Source organism: Falco biarmicus, chromosome 4 (genome assembly GCF_023638135.1).
Source record: "Falco biarmicus isolate bFalBia1 chromosome 4, bFalBia1.pri, whole genome shotgun sequence".
In the NCBI taxonomy this organism is placed as follows: Eukaryota; Metazoa; Chordata; class Aves; order Falconiformes; family Falconidae; genus Falco; species Falco biarmicus.
The window spans coordinates 63,047,756-63,067,683 of NC_079291.1; the positions used below are offsets into that span (position 1 = coordinate 63,047,756).

Genomic DNA, 19,928 nt, shown 5'->3' on the forward strand with positions numbered 1-19,928 from the left:
TTTTTTGGGGGGTTTATGTTGGTACTCTATAAATATATGTGAATATGGGTGGTTTTAAAAAACAAAACAAAATCATAAAAAATGCACTCCTTACTGTATGAAATCTGGCACTTAAGCAAATGAACACTTTTGTATTATTTTCCTGTTCTTATTTCTGCTGTCGTTCTGTGAAGTTCTGGATGTTACTCAGCCGGATTGCCTGTGACACGCCCCTCCGGCCTGTAGCTGATGCTGCTGATCTGGGATCCCTTACTGGCCGACAGGAAGAAACTGCACTGGTGACTTCCAGGTACTTGGGACTTTGTCCTGTCTGAAACAAATCAGGTGCTCAGGTGGTTTTTGGCAGACATCTCTGTCAGGTAACTCTAGCATTTGGAGCATTTTGTGGATAAGCAGTCACTGCGTTCTGAGAAACATGGCAGCCTGAGTGGTGACTCTGGGGCTCCAGTGTGCAAAGCAGTGACGTGTGTGTTGGCACAAAAGGTGGCAGAAGGAATTTTGAAAAGTTTCATACTTTTTTGAGTATAAGCTGAGATTTGAACTTCATCTGGTCTCCTGGCATCTGTGTTAATTCCAGGACTGTAGAGTGATGCAGAATTGTCAGTTTGTATTTGATTCTTCCCCCACCCCATCCGCCCAGCCTTTGTTATTTGGATACATGGAAGCATCCATCTTTCTGAGGTTTTATATCCTGTAGATAATATAGTGGGGTCTTCATGGTTTGTCTTGTTAAGAATAAAAAGTTATGCCTTTTTGTGAGGCTGTCTGTGAGTTACCTGTGTGAGTGGAAATCCTGTGAATTGTAATTTAATGCTTGAAATTGAAGATGGTGATTACAGCTCCAGGTGAGCCTTAGGATATTCGGTTTGCTTTTGGCCTCATGATTCCCAGATAATCACTTCCACTTGTAGATTCAGTTTTCCTAAAATATTAAAAGACCTCAAAATTGTTTGAGCCCTGCTTTGAGTTTTGATGTCTAGTTCTCATATAAATGGTCTTGAAGCGTGGTGGGGTTTTTTGAGGTTTTTTGAATCGTGTAAGTAGGAATTAAGCGATTTCAGCCATGCCTTGTAGCTCAAGTTGGATGTGAACATGACCAGATCAGTGCCTCGCTTTTGAAGGAATGCTTTCCTGAATCCAGAAGGTATATGAATGTGCTGTATTTTTAATCTCACTTTGAAAAATAATGGAGGATCAGGTGAGTTAAGAACCAGAAATTATTTGGATGTTATTGTTTTAACTGCATGAAGAAATAAGTCACTGAAAGAAAGCAAGTGCTTAAATAATGGCCCTGTGTAGCATCTGCACTTTCCCTAAGTTTTTAGGTTCAGCTCACTCTCTACTGAGCTTCCTGCACATCCATGTACCTTTTCTTGTTATGCCAATGGTCTGCATAGCTTAAGTGCTGCTGCGATGGATCGTCCTCCAAAATGGAACATGTTAAATAACATTCTTTCCTTTAAATCTCCAACAACTGAACTGCAGCTTGGACGTGGTGGTGGAAAAGTTGAGGAATCAAGTGCTTCTCGAAGTGAGGCTCTGCAGGTATTTCGTGAGCTGAGCAGGGGAGCTTCTGAACAGGACCTGCTTCTCCCTCAGAGGCCGGCGAGTGGCCGCGGCGGGTGGGCGACTGGGGAGCCGCAGTGGCCCTGAGTGGCCTGAGGCCCTGCCCCGCGGGCCTGTACACGGCCGGGCCTTGGCCTGTGCCTGCCCGCGGGCTCGCTGCGGGTCCCGGGGCCTCCGCTCAGTGCATCCCCCCTCAAGGCCTCCCCCTTAGGGTGCCCCCTGCCTCCCAGGACGCCTCGTCCCGCCAGCCGCGCGCGGGAAGGGGCGGGCGGAAGTGGTGGAGGAACCGCCGCACATGCCGCGTCGCGCGCGCCGTCTCCATAGCGCCGGGGCCGTAAAGCGCGGCTGCGCGTGCCGCTTGGCGTCTCACGGCACTTCCGGCCGGTGCGGCCTAGCGGCGGCGGTGGCGGCCCCGTTGTCTCGCAGCCATGGAGATGCCGCTGCCGCCCGATGGTGAGTGCGGGCCGGGCCGGGCGGGGAGAGCAGGGAACCGGGGGGGGGGGGGGGGGGGGGGGGGATGCGCGAGCTGGCGGGGGCTGATGGCGCTGCCTCCACACAGACCAGGAGCTGCGGAATGTCATCGACAAGCTGGCGCAGTTCGTGGCGCGGAACGGGCCCGAGTTCGAGAAGATGACGATGGAGAAGCAGAAGGAGAACCCTAAATTCTCCTTCCTCTTCGGGGGTGACTTCTACGGCTACTACAAGTACAAGCTGGCCCTGGAGCAGCAGCAGCGTGAGTGGGGCCCACGGCTGGCGCCGGGCCGGCGGCTCGGGGCTGGGACCGGGCCGCAGCGGGCCCCGCTGCCCTCCCCCGCGGTCCCGGGTCCCGGCCCCCGCTCGGCGCCGGCTGGCGGAGCCACTTTTGTCCCTCCTGGCCACGCTCTGACCTGCCCGGGCTGGGTCGCAGCCTCGTCCTGCTCTCTGAGCCCTGGGAGATGGCGGAGCCCAGCCCGCGGCTCTGGCCGCCCCCCAGTTGCGCGTCGGGGGGCGGGTACCGGCAGCGCGGTGGGACGCAGCTGGACACTGGAAGGGCCCACGGGAGCGGGGTGGGCCGGTGCAGCAGCTCCGGGGCTGGGCTGGTGCTGGGGTCGTTCCTCTTGGAGTGCGTAAAGAGTTGCAGACGCTCCCCTTTTATGCCATCCACCCTCGACTGCGTGATGCTCATTTTGTGTTAAGCAATTCCATAAAGAGCGAGGGTCAGTTTGGGACCCAGCATGGTTTTCGTGTGTGGGCTGGCGGTTGCAGGTTTCTCTGTGAGGCTTACTTTAAAAGTTTATTTTGTCCGACAGTGTTGTGCAAGCAAAGTCAAGATATCGAGGCTACCACACAGATCCAGCCGCTGCCACAACCATCTCTCCCACCGGCAGCACCTATCCCAGCCCCTCAGGGCACTCCTTCTGTGGAGGAACTTATCCAGCAGAGTCAGTGGAACCTGCAGCAGCAGGAGCAGCATCTCCTTGCTATGAGACAGGTTGGTTTAAGATAAGTGCTCACGTAGTTTATCCTCACCTGCCAGTGGCTATAGAAATTAGGAGTGAAGAGGGAGAGGAATGTTTCCTTCTGACTAGCAGTGGTGTTGTGTGTTGGCGAGGAGAGGGACTATTGCTTTGCTTATTTTTGTTCTGTGACAGCTGCTGTCATCTCCTTAGAACGGATGTATCTGATGTGCTAGTAGGATTGGTCTTTGATTAAAATGGTTTATTTACTACATGGAAAACCTTGGTCATTTGCAGAGTGGAATAAATTGTGACTGCTTCAATGCTGCAGGTTGCTGGGAACTGCAAGACATTCTAGCTTGTACTACTTTTAAGGTGGATTCTGATTAGGGGTGGAAGGGAACTGCGTGCTTTGAACTACTTTTTGCAGGCAGTGTTTTGCTGTTACTACTGGGAACCAAACTGAAGAGTTCCTGGAGGAAAGCAGTATGCCTAGATTATGTTCTATACGTTTAGGAGCTTCCTGCAATTTTTTTTCTTCCAGTGATGGGGTGGTATTAGAGGTGGAAGTGGACTGGACTTTTCCTGAAGAATGAGAAAAGTCTTTTCTTCTCAAAAACAAACAACTGAAACATTTGTGTGTGGTCACAATGCTTGTCAAAGGTCTTGGTCTTTGAGATACCTGCTTATGGCAAAGAGGATGGGGATATGGCAGCTAGTTCTTTAAAAGAATATTGAATGCAATATAATTCTTCCTTTTTTTTTTTTTCCCCCTTCTGTTTATTTCAGGAACAAGTCACATCAGCAGTAGCCCTTGCAATTGAGCAACAAATGCAAAAAGTTTTGGAGGAAACCCAGTTAGATATGAATGAATTTGACAACTTGTTGCAACCGATAATTGACACTTGTACAAAAGATGCAATTTCAGTGAGTGATCTAAATCTGAACAGTTTTTTTGTGGTATTGTGGATTAAGTACAGGTTGAATTTTGAGAATGTTTGTATAGTAAATAGCAGCTTTATTGTTCTGTTGTATAGTAAATGAGATAGCTGTTACCTGAAAACTTCCCTTCTTGCAGTTATTTCAGAGCACTAGGAAGTCCATGTGGTGTGAACACGTTAGATTAACATCACATATTTCAAATTTGCTTTTCTAAGGCTGGCAAGAACTGGATGTTTAGTAATGCAAAATCTCCTGCACACTGTGAGCTCATGGCTGGGCACCTGCGAAATCGTATTACGGCAGAAGGAGCTCACTTTGAGCTTCGGTTACACCTGATCTACTTAATCAATGACGTATTGCATCACTGGTAAGAACTATGCTTTTTGATTTTGAGGTTTTGATTAATTTGGTGAAGTCTCTTTCCACTAGATACGTTGTTAGCTTGAGTAGTCATTTTTTATTTTTAATGCCTTAATTATTTTTAACAGCGGTCTTTTAAGATGTCCATAGCTGGCACAAACATCTAGTGCGTTAATAATAAAATTCAGCTTTTACCTACTTTGTGTATTCTTCCTGGAGACAAGATTTTGCAATAAAAATGTAAAGGAGAGAACTCTCTATTTTGTGAATCCTCTACCTTCAGTATAGCAGAAGTTCAGATGAATTGCATATTACAGTGCTCTTAGTGTTATATTAAAAGGCCGTAACTCTTCTCTTCCCATTCCTTTCTTGAAGCCAGCGGAAGCAAGCACGGGATCTTCTGGCTGCTTTACAGAAGGTGGTTGTGCCTATTTATTGTACCAGTTTTCTAGCAGTGGAGGAGGATAAACAACAGAAAATTGCCAGAGTGAGTATCTGGTTTTGATTTAACTGTTAGGCTTTGCTTCGTTAGGTTAGTGCTAGGCAAATTTGCAAATAGGGGGATGGAAGATGACCACTGAGATTTTTCTAGTCTGATTGTCTTAATGAAGTCTGTTACAGGATGTGCTTTAATTCATGCTTAAACTAGTAGTTAAAAGTACCTAGACTTTATTTGCAAGTTATCGTAATGATGAATGCATCTGAATCTTCAGTGGTTCAAAGTCAAGTGCTGAAATTTTATGTCTATTTGACAAAGCTGGAGAATGAAAATGCTATGCCTCAATTTTTCTTTTATTGTTCATAATTTCTAAAAACTTTTCCCTCTTGAATTTATGCAGCTTCTTCAACTATGGGAAAAGAATGGGTACTTTGATGAGTCGATTATTCAACAGTTACAGAGCCCGGCTCTTGGACTTGGCCAGTACCAGGTTAGCCACAAATGAAAAGTAACATTTTTCTTATTTATGTAAGTATTTTAAAAACTAGTTTAGGATTTTTTTTTCCTTTTTTGAAAGGTAAATATTAATTCCCCCACCCTCCCCTCTTGAAGTTGTTCACAAGGGATTATGAAGATAATGTAAAACATAACCTTGTTATTTCAAATATTTAATAATCTGCCTGCTGATATGATCATGGAAAGTATTTGCATTTCTAACTGCGACAGTCATGTACATATTTGGCAGTGTGTTCTCTTTTTATGGAAATGAGTGTTTGGTAGAAAGGAAATTAAAGAAACTGTAGCTTTAAATTGGATACACTAAGCATAAAAATTGTTGTGGCAGCAAGAACTATTCATTTTTAGCATTAATAATGAATGCTGTTGATTTTAGCTGTATTTGAAAGCTAGGCATTAATATAGATGGTGGATACCTGCAGCCTGCAGAAAATATTTTGGAAATCTTCACGGAGCTTCATAGTGTGGCATAGTTCTTCTGCCAGCAGGTTATCCTGCATTCTTACGTATTTCTTGGGAGAGGGGATGGAGAGCAATACTATAAATAGAATAACTGTTTTAGGTACAGTGTTAACTTGTTCTTCTGAATTTATCTCATTTTATCAGGCAAATTTGATCACTGAATACGCAACGGTAGTACAACCTGTACAAGTAGCTTTCCAACAGCAGATACAGAACCTGAAAACTCAACATGAGGAGTTTGTAAACAGTTTAACGCAGCAGCAACAGCAGCAGCAAATACAAATACCGCCACTAGAGAACGAGGTGAAATCAACACCCCCACCTCAAGCCCCCACAGCAGCACCAGCCTCGGCTCCGCCATCTGCTCCAGTTACACAAGCAGGTACAAACCTCTTCTGGGGACCTGTGCACAAATCAGTAGGTGGCAACACTGAGTTTTTGCTCCTTTTTTAGTAGCGAGGTACAGTGCTCTTCTGGTTTGGTTCTGGCAAAAAGCCTGAAACTGGTTGGAGGCTTGCAGCTGGTACAGTCTGGTGCTTGAATATAGAAAGAACCAAAGAGACGAATGTTAAACGGATCACACATCCTCTCTCCTAGTAATATGTTACGCATCAATAAAATTTGGATGGAGCCTGTTGTAGGTGTGCTGCTGTTTCATTAACTACGTGTGACCTGGATGCTTATGATAGTCTCTGATTTGTTTCAGATGATGGTAAATCTCAGCTGCCTCTAGCTGGTTCTACAGAGTATGACACAACAGGGTCGGGAGTGCAGGATCCTGCCTCTGGTGGACCACGCGGCCCTGGATCTCATGATCAGATTCCTCCAAATAAACCACCCTGGTTTGACCAGCCTCACCCCGTTGCGCCATGGGGTCAACAGCAGGTAAGAAATGCAGTTCTGAAACGAGACATAGAGGGAGGTGGAGGTTCAGAATGGCTGTCTTGGTTGTGGAAGTGTGGTGAAAAGCTGTGAGTTTGAAATCCAGATTCAGTTGTCAAGCTTTCTCATTCTGAACCCAGCTAAAGGCAAAGTATAAATTGTATTTCAGTTTGTCAACCATCACACTTTCCCTGTGAACAAGCAGAAGTATGGCTTGAGTACAGAGCTGTTTGGTTCAGTAACAGTCTTTCCCGTCTTTTCTCTGAAGCTGCAGTTCAGACCTTGTATACAGAAAGTTCTTTCACTTGTGCGTGTTGCCTACAGACTACATTTTAAAAGGTAGATTGCTTTTATTGCGTTCTTTATTTTTTGTTGCCTAATGACCAGGCTTCTTTTCTTCACTGCCAGGGACCACCTCATTGTCCTCCGTGGAATAACAACCATGAAGGAATGTGGAATGAACAGAGAGATCAAGGCTGGAACAATCAGCGAGAGACACCTTGGAACAACCAGCCCGATCCTTCTTGGAACAACCAGTTTGAAGCACCGTGGAACAACCAGCATGAACAACCTCCATGGGGTGGGGGTCAAAGGGAACCTCCATTTCGAATGCAGCGGCCACCTCACTTCAGAGGCCCATTTCCTCCACATCAGCAACATCCCCAATTCAACCAGCCCCCGCATCCGCATAATTTCAACCGCTTTCCACCTCGCTTCATGCAGGATGATTTTCCACCTCGCCATCCCTTTGAAAGGCCTCCTTATCCTCATCGTTTTGATTACCCCCAGGGGGATTTTCCTCAAGGTAAAGTGTGTACCAGGCCAGGTTTTCTTACGTTGTGATCCTGATTGCCATTACAAAATTATTTAGTGTTTTGGGGTGACAGCTTGTTCTTGGTGAATTGTGTTCCTGAGAAATGTTGAGCTTGGGGGTTTGGGAAGCTACTGCCGACAACTCAGTAGGAAATACATGCAGAGTGGGATGCTTCCTTGCTTTTTGAGTTTTCCTTCCATAACAGATGGCAGAGAACCAGAAAATGTAATCCAAACTCAAGTCAGCATCTGTACAGGCACCCTTTTTGTGACTATTTCACTTTAAAAATAGTAAGCTCGAAGGTGAGAAGCAGCATTTGCTTGTGAATTCAATCCCCTGCATATCAGGCTGTAGATGAGGGCTCTTCATCTGTGCCCTCCCTAGGTGGAGAAAGCTAGAGGGAGACAGGCTGGAAGCGTTTGTTGTTCTGCATGTGTTCATCCATGCCCTTCTTCTCTTTATTTTTACTGAGAAGCTCTCTAATTATCTGTCTTAAAGTTGTGTGGCTTGGTAGCGTCTGGTGAAATGATCCTTGCCTCCAGTTCTCCCTTCTTGTTTGGTTTGCTCTCTGGCTGGACCACGGGGATGTCTGAGAGCAGTTGGTGCGCTGTTTGCCTGGCCTCTGTGGCTCCAGTTTGGCTGCGGGCCCCCTTGTGAAGCCTGGTATAGTTCTGCCCCAATGTAATTTCTATTTCACGTGGAGAAGTTTTCCTGGAAAAACTGTTGATTCTGCTGCAGAAAGTGTTCATTTTCAGTCTTGCATTTTTCTCTACATAGTGCAATGAGTTCAGCAGGGTATCCTGACGTTCATGGCAAATGGTTCGTCCATCAGTGCTTGGATGGATGTCATTCACTTCCTCTATTTAAACAGGATATTGTCTCTACCTCTTCTCAAAATGCCTCTTTAAACAAAGTATTTTCTTGTCACCTACTCATGTGAGTTAATGCCTGCCATGTTTCTTTCTTTATATGTGTTGATTTGACATAGAGACAGAACTAATGACAGGTCCTTGCAAAGCCACAACTCTATTTAAGTTTCAGAAACAGATCCCACCAGTAGCTGCCCCGCTGCATCTGGAACCTTTTGTTCTTGAGCATATCTTTCTTGTGGCACTTTTTGACCACCAGTACATCCCAGAGTGAGTGGTGGCTTAGGTTAAAGTATCCTTCTTTCTTGAGAGCAGTTGTTACGGCCAGAGGGGGAGATGCGCTGCAAGATATTAATGAATGTGGACCTGTAGCCAGCCTCTAGTTCTTCAGTTCCGTTGCTTTTCTGGATGTGCAAGGTCCTGGGTGCCAAGATTGTTTTTTTAGGATCAATGCACTAACTGAAGTACAACTCTGCCTTCTTTCTCTATAGCTAAATAAAATGTTTTAACCCTCCTACTCTGCAGAAATTGGACCTCCTCATCATCATCCTGGTCACAGATTGCCTCACCCTGGAATCAGCGAGCATCCTCCCTGGGGAGGGCCACAGCACCCTGATTTCGGGCCTCCCCCACATGGATTTAACGGGCAGCCTCCTCACATGCGGCGACAAGGCCCCCCTCACATGAACCATGATGATCCCAGTCTGGTGCCAAATGTTCCCTACTTTGATCTTCCGGCTGGACTGATGGCTCCACTTGTAAAAGTAAGTGCTTGCAGTGGGCCCTGGCTAGTAGGATTAAAAGATCAAGATCCTTTGGTCAATATTAGGGACAGTTTAAGATGACATACATAATATCAAATCCTTCCATCCAGCAAACGTTAGCCAAAGTTGTGGGGTATGCAAGGGCAGGAGCCAGGTGAGAAGGTAGTGAAAATGGGCACGCTTTCAAGTGCTGTGTGCTAGTGAAAGCTGGTTGAGCTCATCTGTGTGAAAGGCTTGATTTACCCTTTAAAATTTTACCTCTGTTTGTAGAGAATAGAAATCTCCTGTGATTTTTTTTGATGGCCAGAGGGACCTTGCAGTTCTGATGTGGCCACTGTATGCTGCTTTTTGGTGTTCACAGTTCTTTCTTATAAAGACATTTGCGACACTAATATTATATATATGAACAAAGAACAACAGAGAACAAGAAATGTTATCTGTATTAGCATACATAAGTTTATGCATTCTGTGTTTGAGGTGAACAAATAGGTCTCTTCCATCTCTAACTTTGTGTTACTTTCAGCACACACCAGCTTTTGCCAGGCTTCCATCCTGCCACCATTATCACAAAGGTGGATACATGAGATCCACATTTTATCTGCCTGGCAATCCAGTTAATGCTGCAACCTGTGTATCCTGGTTTTTTCTCATAGACTCAAAATGGTAGTGATAGCACAAGAAAGCATTGGGTCATCGCAGAATCCTTATTTCTGGACCATTTTTTATCCAGTAGTGAAATGTGAGGTCCCTACGCAGTTGAATCTATATTTATCTCTTCAGGTAGCCACCCTATGACACATGACATGAATGTAATTTGTTTTGTTTCCGGCAGCTTGAAGATCATGAATATAAACCTTTAGATCCTAAAGATATACGTCTTCCACCTCCAATGCCCCCCAGTGAGAGACTACTGGCTGCAGTTGAGGCATTTTATAGTCCACCATCTCATGACAGGCCTAGAAACAGGTAAGAGTAGGTGTAGTTAACAATATGGTAAGGAAAATGCCCTAAGAAGCTGTCTCAAACCACAACGTGCCTCTCTCTTCCTTAGCCTGTGTCTTGGTTCTTTTAATGCTGAAATGAGTGTTCTTGTTGTATTGTGAACTGCATGCACTGTTTGGTCTTACACTGAAATTTGCGAGATTTTTTTGCCCAGGCCCTTTGTTCCCTGCAAAAGTCTAGCAGAAAACCTGAACGCCTCCATTGATGAAAGCAGAATTTTACAGATGTCGGTTCTGTGTGTGGTTGATTTATTGCAGTGAAGGCTGGGAGCAGAATGGACTGTACGAATTCTTCAGAGCTAAAATGAGAGCGAGGCGGAGGAAAGGTCAGGAGAAGAGAAATAGGTGAGAGATCCTGTCTGCTCCCTTCTGGTGCATGCTGTTGGCTTGGAAGGTGCTAAGGGAATACCTTGGGCTAAATGCAGAGGGAAATTCTGTTCAGCAACATGCTGATGGAATAACAGAGTTTCAGCTTGCTGGAGTTTTTCTGATCTGCGGAAAATAGTTTTTGCCACACTCAAGTTTTCACTGGATTGTCTGCAGAAATACAGCGCCTGCATGTAATTTGAACTTGATCAGAAGTATATTTGTGTGTTGCATGCTTCTCCCAGGAGTTTCACTGGAGTTTCTCTGTTTTCATCTGTGCAGTGGGCCTTCTCGGTCTCGCAGTCGGTCTAAAAGCCGAGGTCGCTCATCCTCACGGTCTAATTCACGATCTTCAAAATCATCTGGCTCCTACTCGAGGTCACGATCTCGCTCTTGCTCTCGTTCACGATCCTATTCACGGTCTCAGTCCAGGTAGAGTGCAATGGGCTGAATCTCGGGAGCTGGGGGAGTGGAATAAAAGCAGCCCTCAACAATGAGCTGAGCAAGGAACCGTGGCTGCTGCTCTGGTAACTTGTGCCTCTGATCTCCCTTTCCAGAAGCCGGAGCAGGTCCCGCTCTTCTCACAGCCGCTCGCGATCACGGTCACGATCAAGATCGAAGTCATACTCCCCAGGAAGGCGGCGCCGGTCCCGGTCTCGCAGCCCCACTCCTCCGTAAGCTTTTCGTTGTTTGTGCCTCTTTTTACCTGGGTTGTTTGGAAAAGTACCAACAAGGGTGCTTTCTCCTGAGCTGGGTATCATGAGCATTTCAACAAATAGTAGAGGAGAAGACAGAAAGCAGATTTAAAAACAATGTATACACTATATGAGCTTAGAGAGAGAGTATTACTCTGTTGTGGTGGCGTTTTGTTATAACAAAACACTGCGTGACTGTGAAGGCTTTGTATGCCTTCCTGGGAAGCAGGAGGAATCCTCCAAGTACTCTGTTGGGAAGACCGTAGTGTTGGATTTCCCTTGTCCTGAGGAACAGGTAGGGTGTTTCTGGTGCCTTTATAACTCCTTAACCTATTATAAAAGAATAGCTTAGTAGAACGGATGGGATGATATGAGGTGTTGATGTTTAACAGCATTCAGATGACCTTGCTTTGTGTCAGAACAATATCACTTGTTCTTAATTTGTTCTTCTTATTTCCTTAGTTCTTCTGCTGGTTTGGGCTCCAGTTCTGGGCCTCCTATACCAGAATCAAGACTTGGAGAAGAAAACAAAGGCCATCAGATGCTAGTGAAAATGGGTAAGGTGATATTCTAGAGCCCTACGCAAGCCAGGAAACAAAATCAGGCACCAAACTCTTGGATACAGTTAATTAGTGCATGTTTGTAAGTGATTATCCATTGGTATTCCAAGGTCAGCGTAAGGCTATTCAGAGATAGAAGTATACAGAACACAGAGCTGTGGTGGCAAGTTACCTGTCTGGGAGGGGTATGGAAGACAGAGACACCAATTTGGCATCAAATAAAACTTGGATCAGATAGAACCAAGGTATTTAATCTCCCTGAGTGCAGAGCGGCAGGGTTGACTGGACAGACTGGGCTTGTGCTGTCTTTCCCCTTGCCCTCTTAGAAGTTTTCAGGGATAGTGCTGATTGTCAGCTCCCTGAATCTGCCTGTTGACACTTGTGACGTAAATGGGACAGTTCATATGTTGTTTCGGGCTGGCTGTTACCGTCCTGCAGTGTCAAACTGACACTTTTTTTGGTTGTTTACAAAATGTGTTTGTTTGTCTTCAGAATTCTTGTAATAAAAAAATAGTTCTAGGACTGCAGTGTTGTGTCCTTCCTGCAGGATGGAGTGGATCTGGTGGACTGGGAGCCAAGGAACAAGGAATTCAGGATCCAATTAAAGGAGGGGATATCAGAGACAAATGGGATCAATATAAAGGAGTGGGAGTTGCATTAGATGACCCTTATGAAAACTACCGAAGAAATAAAAGTTACTCATTTATTGCACGCATGAAGGCCAGAGATGAATGTAAGTGAATATTTCTAATCAATTTTAGCAACTGTGCAGCCTTGATAGCTATTTTGTGCTATTTACTGTAGACTGTAAACCCAAATCAAGAGACTAATAACTCAATTCTTTCTAATGTAATGGGCGTGGTAAAACAACAGGTAAGTAGGCATATACTCTGATTAACCCAGCACGTTTTCCTTTTTACGAGTTGTGTTGTATCCTAATTTCTGAAACATTAATTAATTAGCCTGTTCTGTGTAAGCCACTTCCTGGCTGCACTACCAAGAGCCTTGCATGTTTGAACATTGCCCTTCAAAACGCAAGAGGATCACAAAGGCAGTGGAGGGAGCTGTGCCACAGGAGGGATGACAGTTGCCAAAGCAGGAAGCTCTTTGTGTTTGAAATTAAGTTAGACCACGCTCACTGTCTGGCCCTGCCCAGCTCTGTTTCCTACAATTAGCACCATGTTCTGCCAAAGCTAGAAATGGTAATAAATTCACTGTAATGCAGGAAGGGTTCAGGAACAGTCAGGCTGCTTCTTCAGAGATTAAGGCAGTAACCCAAGTGATGGACTTTAGCAGAGAGTCTGTGTTACATAGAACAACACTTGTCAATGACTAAAAGAAAAAAAAATTGGCAAGCTAAATGAAGTCACTTCTGCCTACAGCTGCAGTAGATCTGTGTAATCAAATGGGTTCAAATAAAGCCCAAAAGGAAAGAAATTCCTTATCAATAGAGCCCTCATTCCATGAAATGTTTCAGTTTCAGACAGCTTAGGTAACTGCAGAATGTGTAAGAACTCTTTTCCCTATTGTTTCAGTGAAGCGTGAAACGCAAGACCCTCCACCACCCGAATAAGACTCTCAGAAGAAAGATGTCTTGCATCTTCTACAAAACATTAAACTTGTATAAATCCGGATTAAAGTCTGGAGGAAGTGACAAATGACTTACTTTTAAAACTATGGTGAAAAATGGAAAGCTATGACATGTACTCAACACTTGTTTAGTGTTTAAAAAAGGCCAGTCATTACTATGACATGTCTAGCACATTTAAGAATTTCCATTTATTTTGCAAAATTTTCTAATAAGTTACCCATTTTATACTAGAATTAAACCCCAGTCAAGCTATACCTGGTGCAGGATCGTGATTAATTCATTCCTGTGGAATACAGACATTATCTGATGTGGTTATATGTTCTCTAGTTCCATAATGTATGTTTATTTCTCTCAAAAGGTTAATTCTATTTGAAGTGGAGGGGTGCTGCCTTGGGATCAAGTCAGACTGATGCTGAGCAGTGTATCCTAATGTCTAAATGGGGAATGAAGCATCTAGTTCCAGTACAGGTGACCTATGAGCACTGTGCAAGCTTGTTAGAACCTACCATACAACTTAACACCCCTACACACCAGCTGCTGCAGTCACAACTCTGGTCAGAACACAAGGGTTAACTGTTCTAGCTTTTCAAGCGCTCTAAGGGATGTTCAATGCTTTGTAATGGAAGACATTCTTTAAGCTTTTTATATTTTTGTATATACCCTTTAATAAAAGCTAATTAGTTCAATAGAAGAGAATCCATTTTCTCTGCTCTGCAAGTTTCTAATAATGAAGCGTTCTTGGAAACTTCCTTTAATTGAAATGAGAAAAATAAAAGAAACCTTTTGTAACTGTTTCCAGAGACCACCAGCTAAAGATGTTAGGCCCTTACACTGCACTTCCACTCCAGAGGTCTGCGTGGTGGTAACCTCTTCCAGAGTCATTTGTTTGTATAGCAGAAGCCCTCTTAAAACCATTCAATTAATATGGTGAAATATCAGTTTGTTCTAGATCTACTGTAGTTGTGGAACTGTAACTGTCTGTGAATCAGCATACAACACCTGTATGTTATAGACTTGTGAATTTTATTGTTTTGCCTTCCAATAAACACTTTTTTTTTTATAAAAATAAAATGCTGGCTCATTTCAGAGTAAATGGATTCCCACATGTTGGCTCTAAGCCTTCCTTGTAGTGAATTTATTTTAACTCTGTGTGGTTTGGTAGTAATCTGACAAGGCTAATGATACATAAACTCTCTTTAAATATGGTGCTGAAGTCAGGCTATGCTATTTTTCTACTGTGATCGTATTCCTTGAGTACTGTAGTACAGACTTACTTCTACCATGATCACAGATGCGATTGCCGATCATGCTACTTACATGATATACATGATAAACATGCGTACTGTGATGACTTCCAGCACACTCTTTAGAGAGAAGTGGTTTTGGGTTTCTCTTTTGCTGAACACTGACATAGTCTGGCTGAAGGTTCCTGCCTCTCCCTGTATCATGTACAGTAGTAAAAAATTCAGTTATAGGAAAATAAATTATGTATGGTAAGATACGTAGCAGTTAGTACAAATCCTTCCAGTAGAGCGTTTCTAACTTTTTATCTGTGCAGTTTGGAAGGGTTTCTTGTGCCAACTTGAAATCCGTAAATGTAAATTTTACTTAAAATTCAAAGAGTCAAAGCAATTTTTCCTCCTGTGCTTTCCAAACTTCTTGACGCGCTTGCTCAATTGTTAGACGTGGGGATTTGTGATTCTTGATGTACTGCAAAGAAAAGTTAATATACAAATTTCTTTATTCTGTAGATAAATACTTTCTAGTATTGAATAAAAAATGAATCTTCATGTCAAGATACCTGCACTTTTCTATACCAGCAACAGAAACTGATACTTCTGTTGCAGCATTAGGAAGATCCTTGTTTGAGGACAGTTAAATGCTACAGCAGGAAGCTTATTCTTTCAGTACTATGGCTTCCAGTAAGATTTTAGTCTCTTTTTTTCTTTTTTCTTTACTGTATAAACTCCTGATTTGTTGTTACTATGGGCAGAAGTATTACAGTATTCTACTATGAAATAATTTACTCACTGATAATATGAACTTTAATTAATAATATGCAAAGAAAATCAGTTTGCTGCAAATACTAGAAGCGTTTGGAAAAGGTTCTGTCTAGGCTGCTGCCTGGTCTATCTAAATACCTCTTTAGCTTCTGCCAGGGTATGGTAGTGGAACTTCTCGTTTTCTAATGACTCCACAAGGGACGAGTGAAGGCGGTGAATGTTCTCTACAAACTGCTGAGTCAACATCAAGTGCTGTTTCAACATGGAGTTTAAAACAAGGACTGACGGGTTGTAGGCAGTCAAGGCTGTAAGAAATAGAGAATGTATATTTAGTGATAGATTGCAGTCAGATAGGAAGGGCTAAAAAATCCAAGCAGGAGTTAGATGCATAAAGTATAGTTAAACAATAAGAAATGTTTTTCAGTACCTTCTACTGCATCCATGCTGATGACGTGACTGGCAATAGGTACTGGATCAATGTAACTGTTTCCTACAGGTGGGTCAAGTACTGCAGAGGTGTCTGCTGCATATGGGATAAAATTAAAAAGAGTTACTGGGTCTGGGGGGTGGAAACGTTTAGTACTAGGACTGGATTCAGCTTCAGCACTCTCGGCACATCAGCTGTGGCAGAACCACTGTGGAGCCTAAGATGGAAATCTGTCAGCCAAAAAAATATTAAAGTAGTTCTTACGACCTCCACAGTTTCCTTACTCTTACTTTCACAACACACGCCATTGCAGAAGACGTTTTTTCTAACCCTAGACAGAGTAAAAATAAAGGCTCTTGTAATTGAAGGAAGCTACTGCTTTCAAGCACACCTGAGTTTCTATTTTTCTCCTCCTGGAGTGTGGCAAGAAGTAGCTCTTGGCACTTTTTCCTTTAAATAGAGCTAAGCAGGAAAGGAGCTACCCCTCACAAACAGTTAAAGGTCACAGCTGTCATCTATAAATGGGGCCTTAGTGCTTTCCCAAGAAGTATCATGCATAAAATAATTTCACAATGAGTAGTCACTTTAGTAACAACACAATAGTATTGTTTACAATAGCAAAGATAAAGCAAAAATGTTAAATTCCATTTGAGAATATTACTCAGGCTATTGCAAGCTCTGTCACTAATAATAGGTACTAGTTCATCTGTCCAGAGTTCCTGTTGGGGTTTTTTAGTGGAAAAAATCTCACCAGTTCCAAGTTCTTATTCTGTTGTCCAATCCCCGTCTTTTCTACAGATAGCAGATGACAGCGTTGAGGCTCTGGGAAGCTAGTACTGAAACTAAGAACCTTATCAAGGCTGACAAAGCTAGCACATGAAATACAAAACTGTAGAAACTGCCTGAATAGGGCAGTGTCTCGTGAACTTACTCTTTGACCACCAGCAGTAGGTGAATGGAGGATCCACTGTCTGAACTGCAGTTTCTTTGACAGTTTTTCTCTGAACCTGGTCATGCCGCTCTCTGGTAAATGGAGCTGATAATGCTGAAGATCGGTGTTTTCCAGAATACATGCAGCTCTCAGAATGTTCCTCTGACGTTTCTGATACAGATTTCCTGCCTGTTGTAGACAGAGACCTTTCAAAGTCTTCAGAATATTCTGAATTAACAGTTTGCTCATCATGATCAAGATAATCCTCTTTGTGTTTAGGGACATCTGTAGAAACTCCACTTAAATGCTCTGAGATTTCAGCTTCAGTCACAGTCTTTTCAACATCCCCTTCAGAAGCATCATTCACACTGGTTCCTGCACTTGTCGTTTTACAAGAAGCTTGGTCCTTTTCCCCCAGAAATACATCTTTTTTTGGATTTCTGTTTGGTTTTTGAGTAATTTGAATGTCTGTCCCCTGTAAAACAAACAACAGTACGTTAGGAGCGTCAACAAAATGCAATCTAGAAAATGCCTCCATTATTCTTTATCTGTTCTGCTGCACGTCACCAAGAGTTAGCTACTACTTTATTAGGAAATAAAAATGTTGCTCTCCTGTGACACTTTGCAAAATGTGCAGTGCTGTTACATTTACTTAAGAAATACAGGCACGAAACCCCACAATTTGGTCACATTTCAGTAGACTCTAAAATCCTGATCTAACCCCTACAGCTAATGAAACATCCACCTCAAACCACCTCTGAGTCGAAACATTTATTTTAGAATATCCACTCTCTACCAAAGGCAGAATGGAAATAGGTGCTAGCAGGGCATTTCTACTTACTTTCTGCTCAATTTCTGCTGCCTCATTGGTGATATTTGGTGCCAAATCATCAAGGCTCAGGATATTCAGTCTGAAATCTGCAATCAAATGACATGTCTTCATGAGAATTTGCATGACAATGACAGTACACTTTCCCTTAAGTGAGTAAAGTGGGGGAAAATAAGTCTGTACTATATTCCTAAAGTGTAATACTAAAAAGTAACAGCAGTCAATCACTCCAAATCTTTCACTAAGCTGCAGCTCTTTCTAACATTTCCTCCTTAGCCTGTTGGTGGATCTACTAGCCCAAGCTCAAGAGATTCTTGCTGCCCCTGACTGCCACTTGTTCTCGCTCAGACCCATTAGAACATTGTCCCATTGACATATGAAAACTATTGTAAAAGTTGTAATTGTTTTGACATTATAAAAGCCAGGGAAGCATCATTAAACTGAACCCATTAAATCAAAAGCCAAGAAAAATGCAAATACATTACACCAGATAAAATAAACAGATCAACAGAATTCCTTTGATAATGCCTTGGTTTATCTAAAATTACACCACTGAATCCTTTCAAAATGAGCATTTGCCCATGTTTGTTAGTAAATTTATCAGTAAATTATTAGTACAATTCACGCCAAGTCTGCTGAGACATTATTTAGAAAACTTACTGTTTGAGCTGCTGCTAGTTGAGTCTTCTGCATCAGCTGCTTCTGAAAATAATTCGTCTAATGATTTAATTTCACTTCTGTCACTTTCAAGTGACATTTGGCTTTGCTTGGTGTTGCCTGTTCTAGGCAGAGTCATCTTTACAGTATTGTCTTTCATGGAAGAAGACGGCAACTGAGATCTCACGTTATGTTGTACTGGCAGGTTTCTGCTGTCTGATGAAGGTGTTGCTGAATTAACTCTACTGAAAACATTTTTCTCTGAATCTGTGCTGTCAAAACAAGGTGCTTTAGATACCTCTGTCAGTGAAATTTTCTTATGAGATGGAGGAGGCATTCTTGATGAAACTGGAGTCTTACTCTTTCAAAGAACATGAAAGAGAGATTCGTGTGTTACTTCATTTGTTATGTGTAGATCATTAAAAAAGAAAACAAATTATAATGGCTGAAAAAGAGTAATTTTAAAATGTGAATTGAAGCTAAACCATATCATAAGCAAGCCACAAATGCAAAATTAGAATTAGTTTCTGGTGTTACCTACAGAAAAAGCAACCTACCAATGAAAATAATTTCATAAAAGCATAAATAAAAATATGTAATCAAATGAAGTCTGTATTTACCTTTTCACTCCACTTAGAATCATTCACAACAACCCTCTGATTCTTGTTTCCACTGGAAACCTCCATCAAGTCTCTCATTTCCTCTTCATCACTGTCCAAATCAAGCTGTTGTTTAAGTATAACATTCTTTTTAGGGCTTCGGATGCTTTCTTTTTCCTTTGAACAGGCATTACTGGGGGTCATATTTCCACTGGCAGTAGCATAATTCTTCAGATATTTCTTGCCCCTTGCACTGTGTTCATGACTGGACGCAGATGAGAGGGGCTCTTTATTCAAAGCCTTCTGGCCCAAGCTGGTGTTCTGCAACTCCATCTGCTTTCTTCGATTCATGATTTTGCTCTCTAGTTGCGCCACTTTCCTCAGAGCTGAGCTCGACCGTGCATGGGAAGTGCTAACCGGAGTGCGCTTTACTATGTGTCTGTTCGCTGCCTGCACAGCACTTCCCAGCGTCTGGCACCACTGGCTGCTATGTAGGTTTTGGTTGCGCACCTTTAGGAACCTGCTGTGGCAGATCGGAGCTCTTCCAGTTCTCCCCAGCTCCTTGTCAACTACAGAGAGGTCACTACAGGAGTGAGGGAGGGCGCTGTGCCCGGCTGTGATTCTCCTGCGGGGAGCATCGCTGTGGCCCTGCCGAGTAGAGGATGCAAAGAGCCCTCAAAAGGCAGAGGCAAGCGGCCCGGTTCAGCCCCCAGTTCCCCGGACCGAGAAGACACTCCCGCTCCCCACGGCCCTGCTCTCGTCCCAGCCTCTGCCGGGCCACCCCCTCCCACCCGGCAGTGCACGCCCTCCCTCCCGTGGCTGCCCGAAGGCGGCTGGCGCTGGGGCAGGGCGGGGGCCGGGACGAGAGCCGGCGCCTCACCTGCCCTCCGCCCGCGGGCGCTCTCTGCGCCCAAGCGATCGCGGCCATCCCGGACGGACCGTTCTGAGGCGGCCGCGACAGGGGCTCCTCCACAGCGGTCGGCGCCAGACCGTATCTCGGAAACCGCCACTCCCCAACAAACCGGCCCCTCATTGGCTCCGCGCAGAGCCGCCCTCCCGCCTCGCGCTCCTGCGACCTTTGGGCGTAGCGAATCTTCCAAGGCGCCGACTACAAGCCCCAGCGTGCATTTCACCGCGCGGGCACGTGGCAGCGCGCTCCTCCGTCGGGGGGCGCTGAGCCAATCTGGGCCCACTTCACAAGTTGTTAGGAGAGCGTAGC

At 44.0% G+C, this 19,928-nt stretch overlaps 2 protein-coding genes across 3 annotated transcripts; one reads left to right on the top strand and one right to left on the bottom strand.

Moving 5' to 3' along the window:
- Positions 1-1,879: 1,879 nt before the first annotated feature.
- Positions 1,880-14,320, top strand: CHERP (calcium homeostasis endoplasmic reticulum protein). Of its 2 annotated transcripts, none has more exons than XM_056335030.1 (18): positions 1,880-2,019; positions 2,126-2,299; positions 2,856-3,037; positions 3,792-3,929; positions 4,160-4,311; positions 4,680-4,791; positions 5,144-5,233; positions 5,866-6,103; positions 6,428-6,606; positions 7,012-7,408; positions 8,812-9,050; positions 9,883-10,016; positions 10,310-10,396; positions 10,700-10,849; positions 10,975-11,091; positions 11,575-11,669; positions 12,220-12,405; positions 13,208-14,320. In XM_056335030.1, exons 1-18 carry the CDS (start codon positions 1,995-1,997, stop codon positions 13,243-13,245), a joined length of 2,733 nt encoding a protein of 910 aa, XP_056191005.1. In that variant the 5' UTR covers positions 1,880-1,994; the 3' UTR covers positions 13,246-14,320. The 2 variants fall into 2 exon arrangements, with proteins under 2 accessions (XP_056191005.1, XP_056191007.1); XM_056335032.1 differs by having other exon boundaries at positions 13,622-14,320.
- Positions 14,268-19,718, bottom strand: C4H19orf44 (chromosome 4 C19orf44 homolog). Its single transcript, XM_056335033.1, has 8 exons — positions 19,590-19,718; positions 18,731-19,357; positions 18,114-18,471; positions 17,466-17,542; positions 16,625-17,099; positions 15,694-15,789; positions 15,405-15,571; positions 14,268-14,973 (listed from the first exon to the last, which is right to left on the bottom strand). Exons 1-8 carry the CDS (start codon positions 19,635-19,637, stop codon positions 14,887-14,889), a joined length of 1,935 nt encoding a protein of 644 aa, XP_056191008.1. The 5' UTR covers positions 19,638-19,718; the 3' UTR covers positions 14,268-14,886.
- Between the last annotated feature and the right edge of the window lie 210 nt (positions 19,719-19,928).

Excerpts from the sequence above, each read along its gene's own strand:
- CHERP (XM_056335030.1), top strand. The coding sequence starts at position 1,995 with ATGGAGATGCCGCTGCCGCCCGATG. Across the intron at positions 2,300-2,855 it reads GGCCCTGGAGCAGCAGCAGC|TGTTGTGCAAGCAAAGTCAA; the intron begins GTGAGTGGGGCC and ends TTTGTCCGACAG. Across the intron at positions 6,607-7,011 it reads CGCCATGGGGTCAACAGCAG|GGACCACCTCATTGTCCTCC; the intron begins GTAAGAAATGCA and ends CTTCACTGCCAG.
- C4H19orf44 (XM_056335033.1), bottom strand. The coding sequence starts at position 19,637 with ATGGCCGCGATCGCTTGGGCGCAGAGAGCGCCCGCGGGCGGAGGGCAG. Across the intron at positions 17,543-18,113 it reads AACTAGCAGCAGCTCAAACA|ATTTCAGACTGAATATCCTG; the intron begins GTAAGTTTTCTA and ends ATTTGATTGCAG. Across the intron at positions 15,572-15,693 it reads CAGCATGGATGCAGTAGAAG|CCTTGACTGCCTACAACCCG; the intron begins GTACTGAAAAAC and ends TATTTCTTACAG.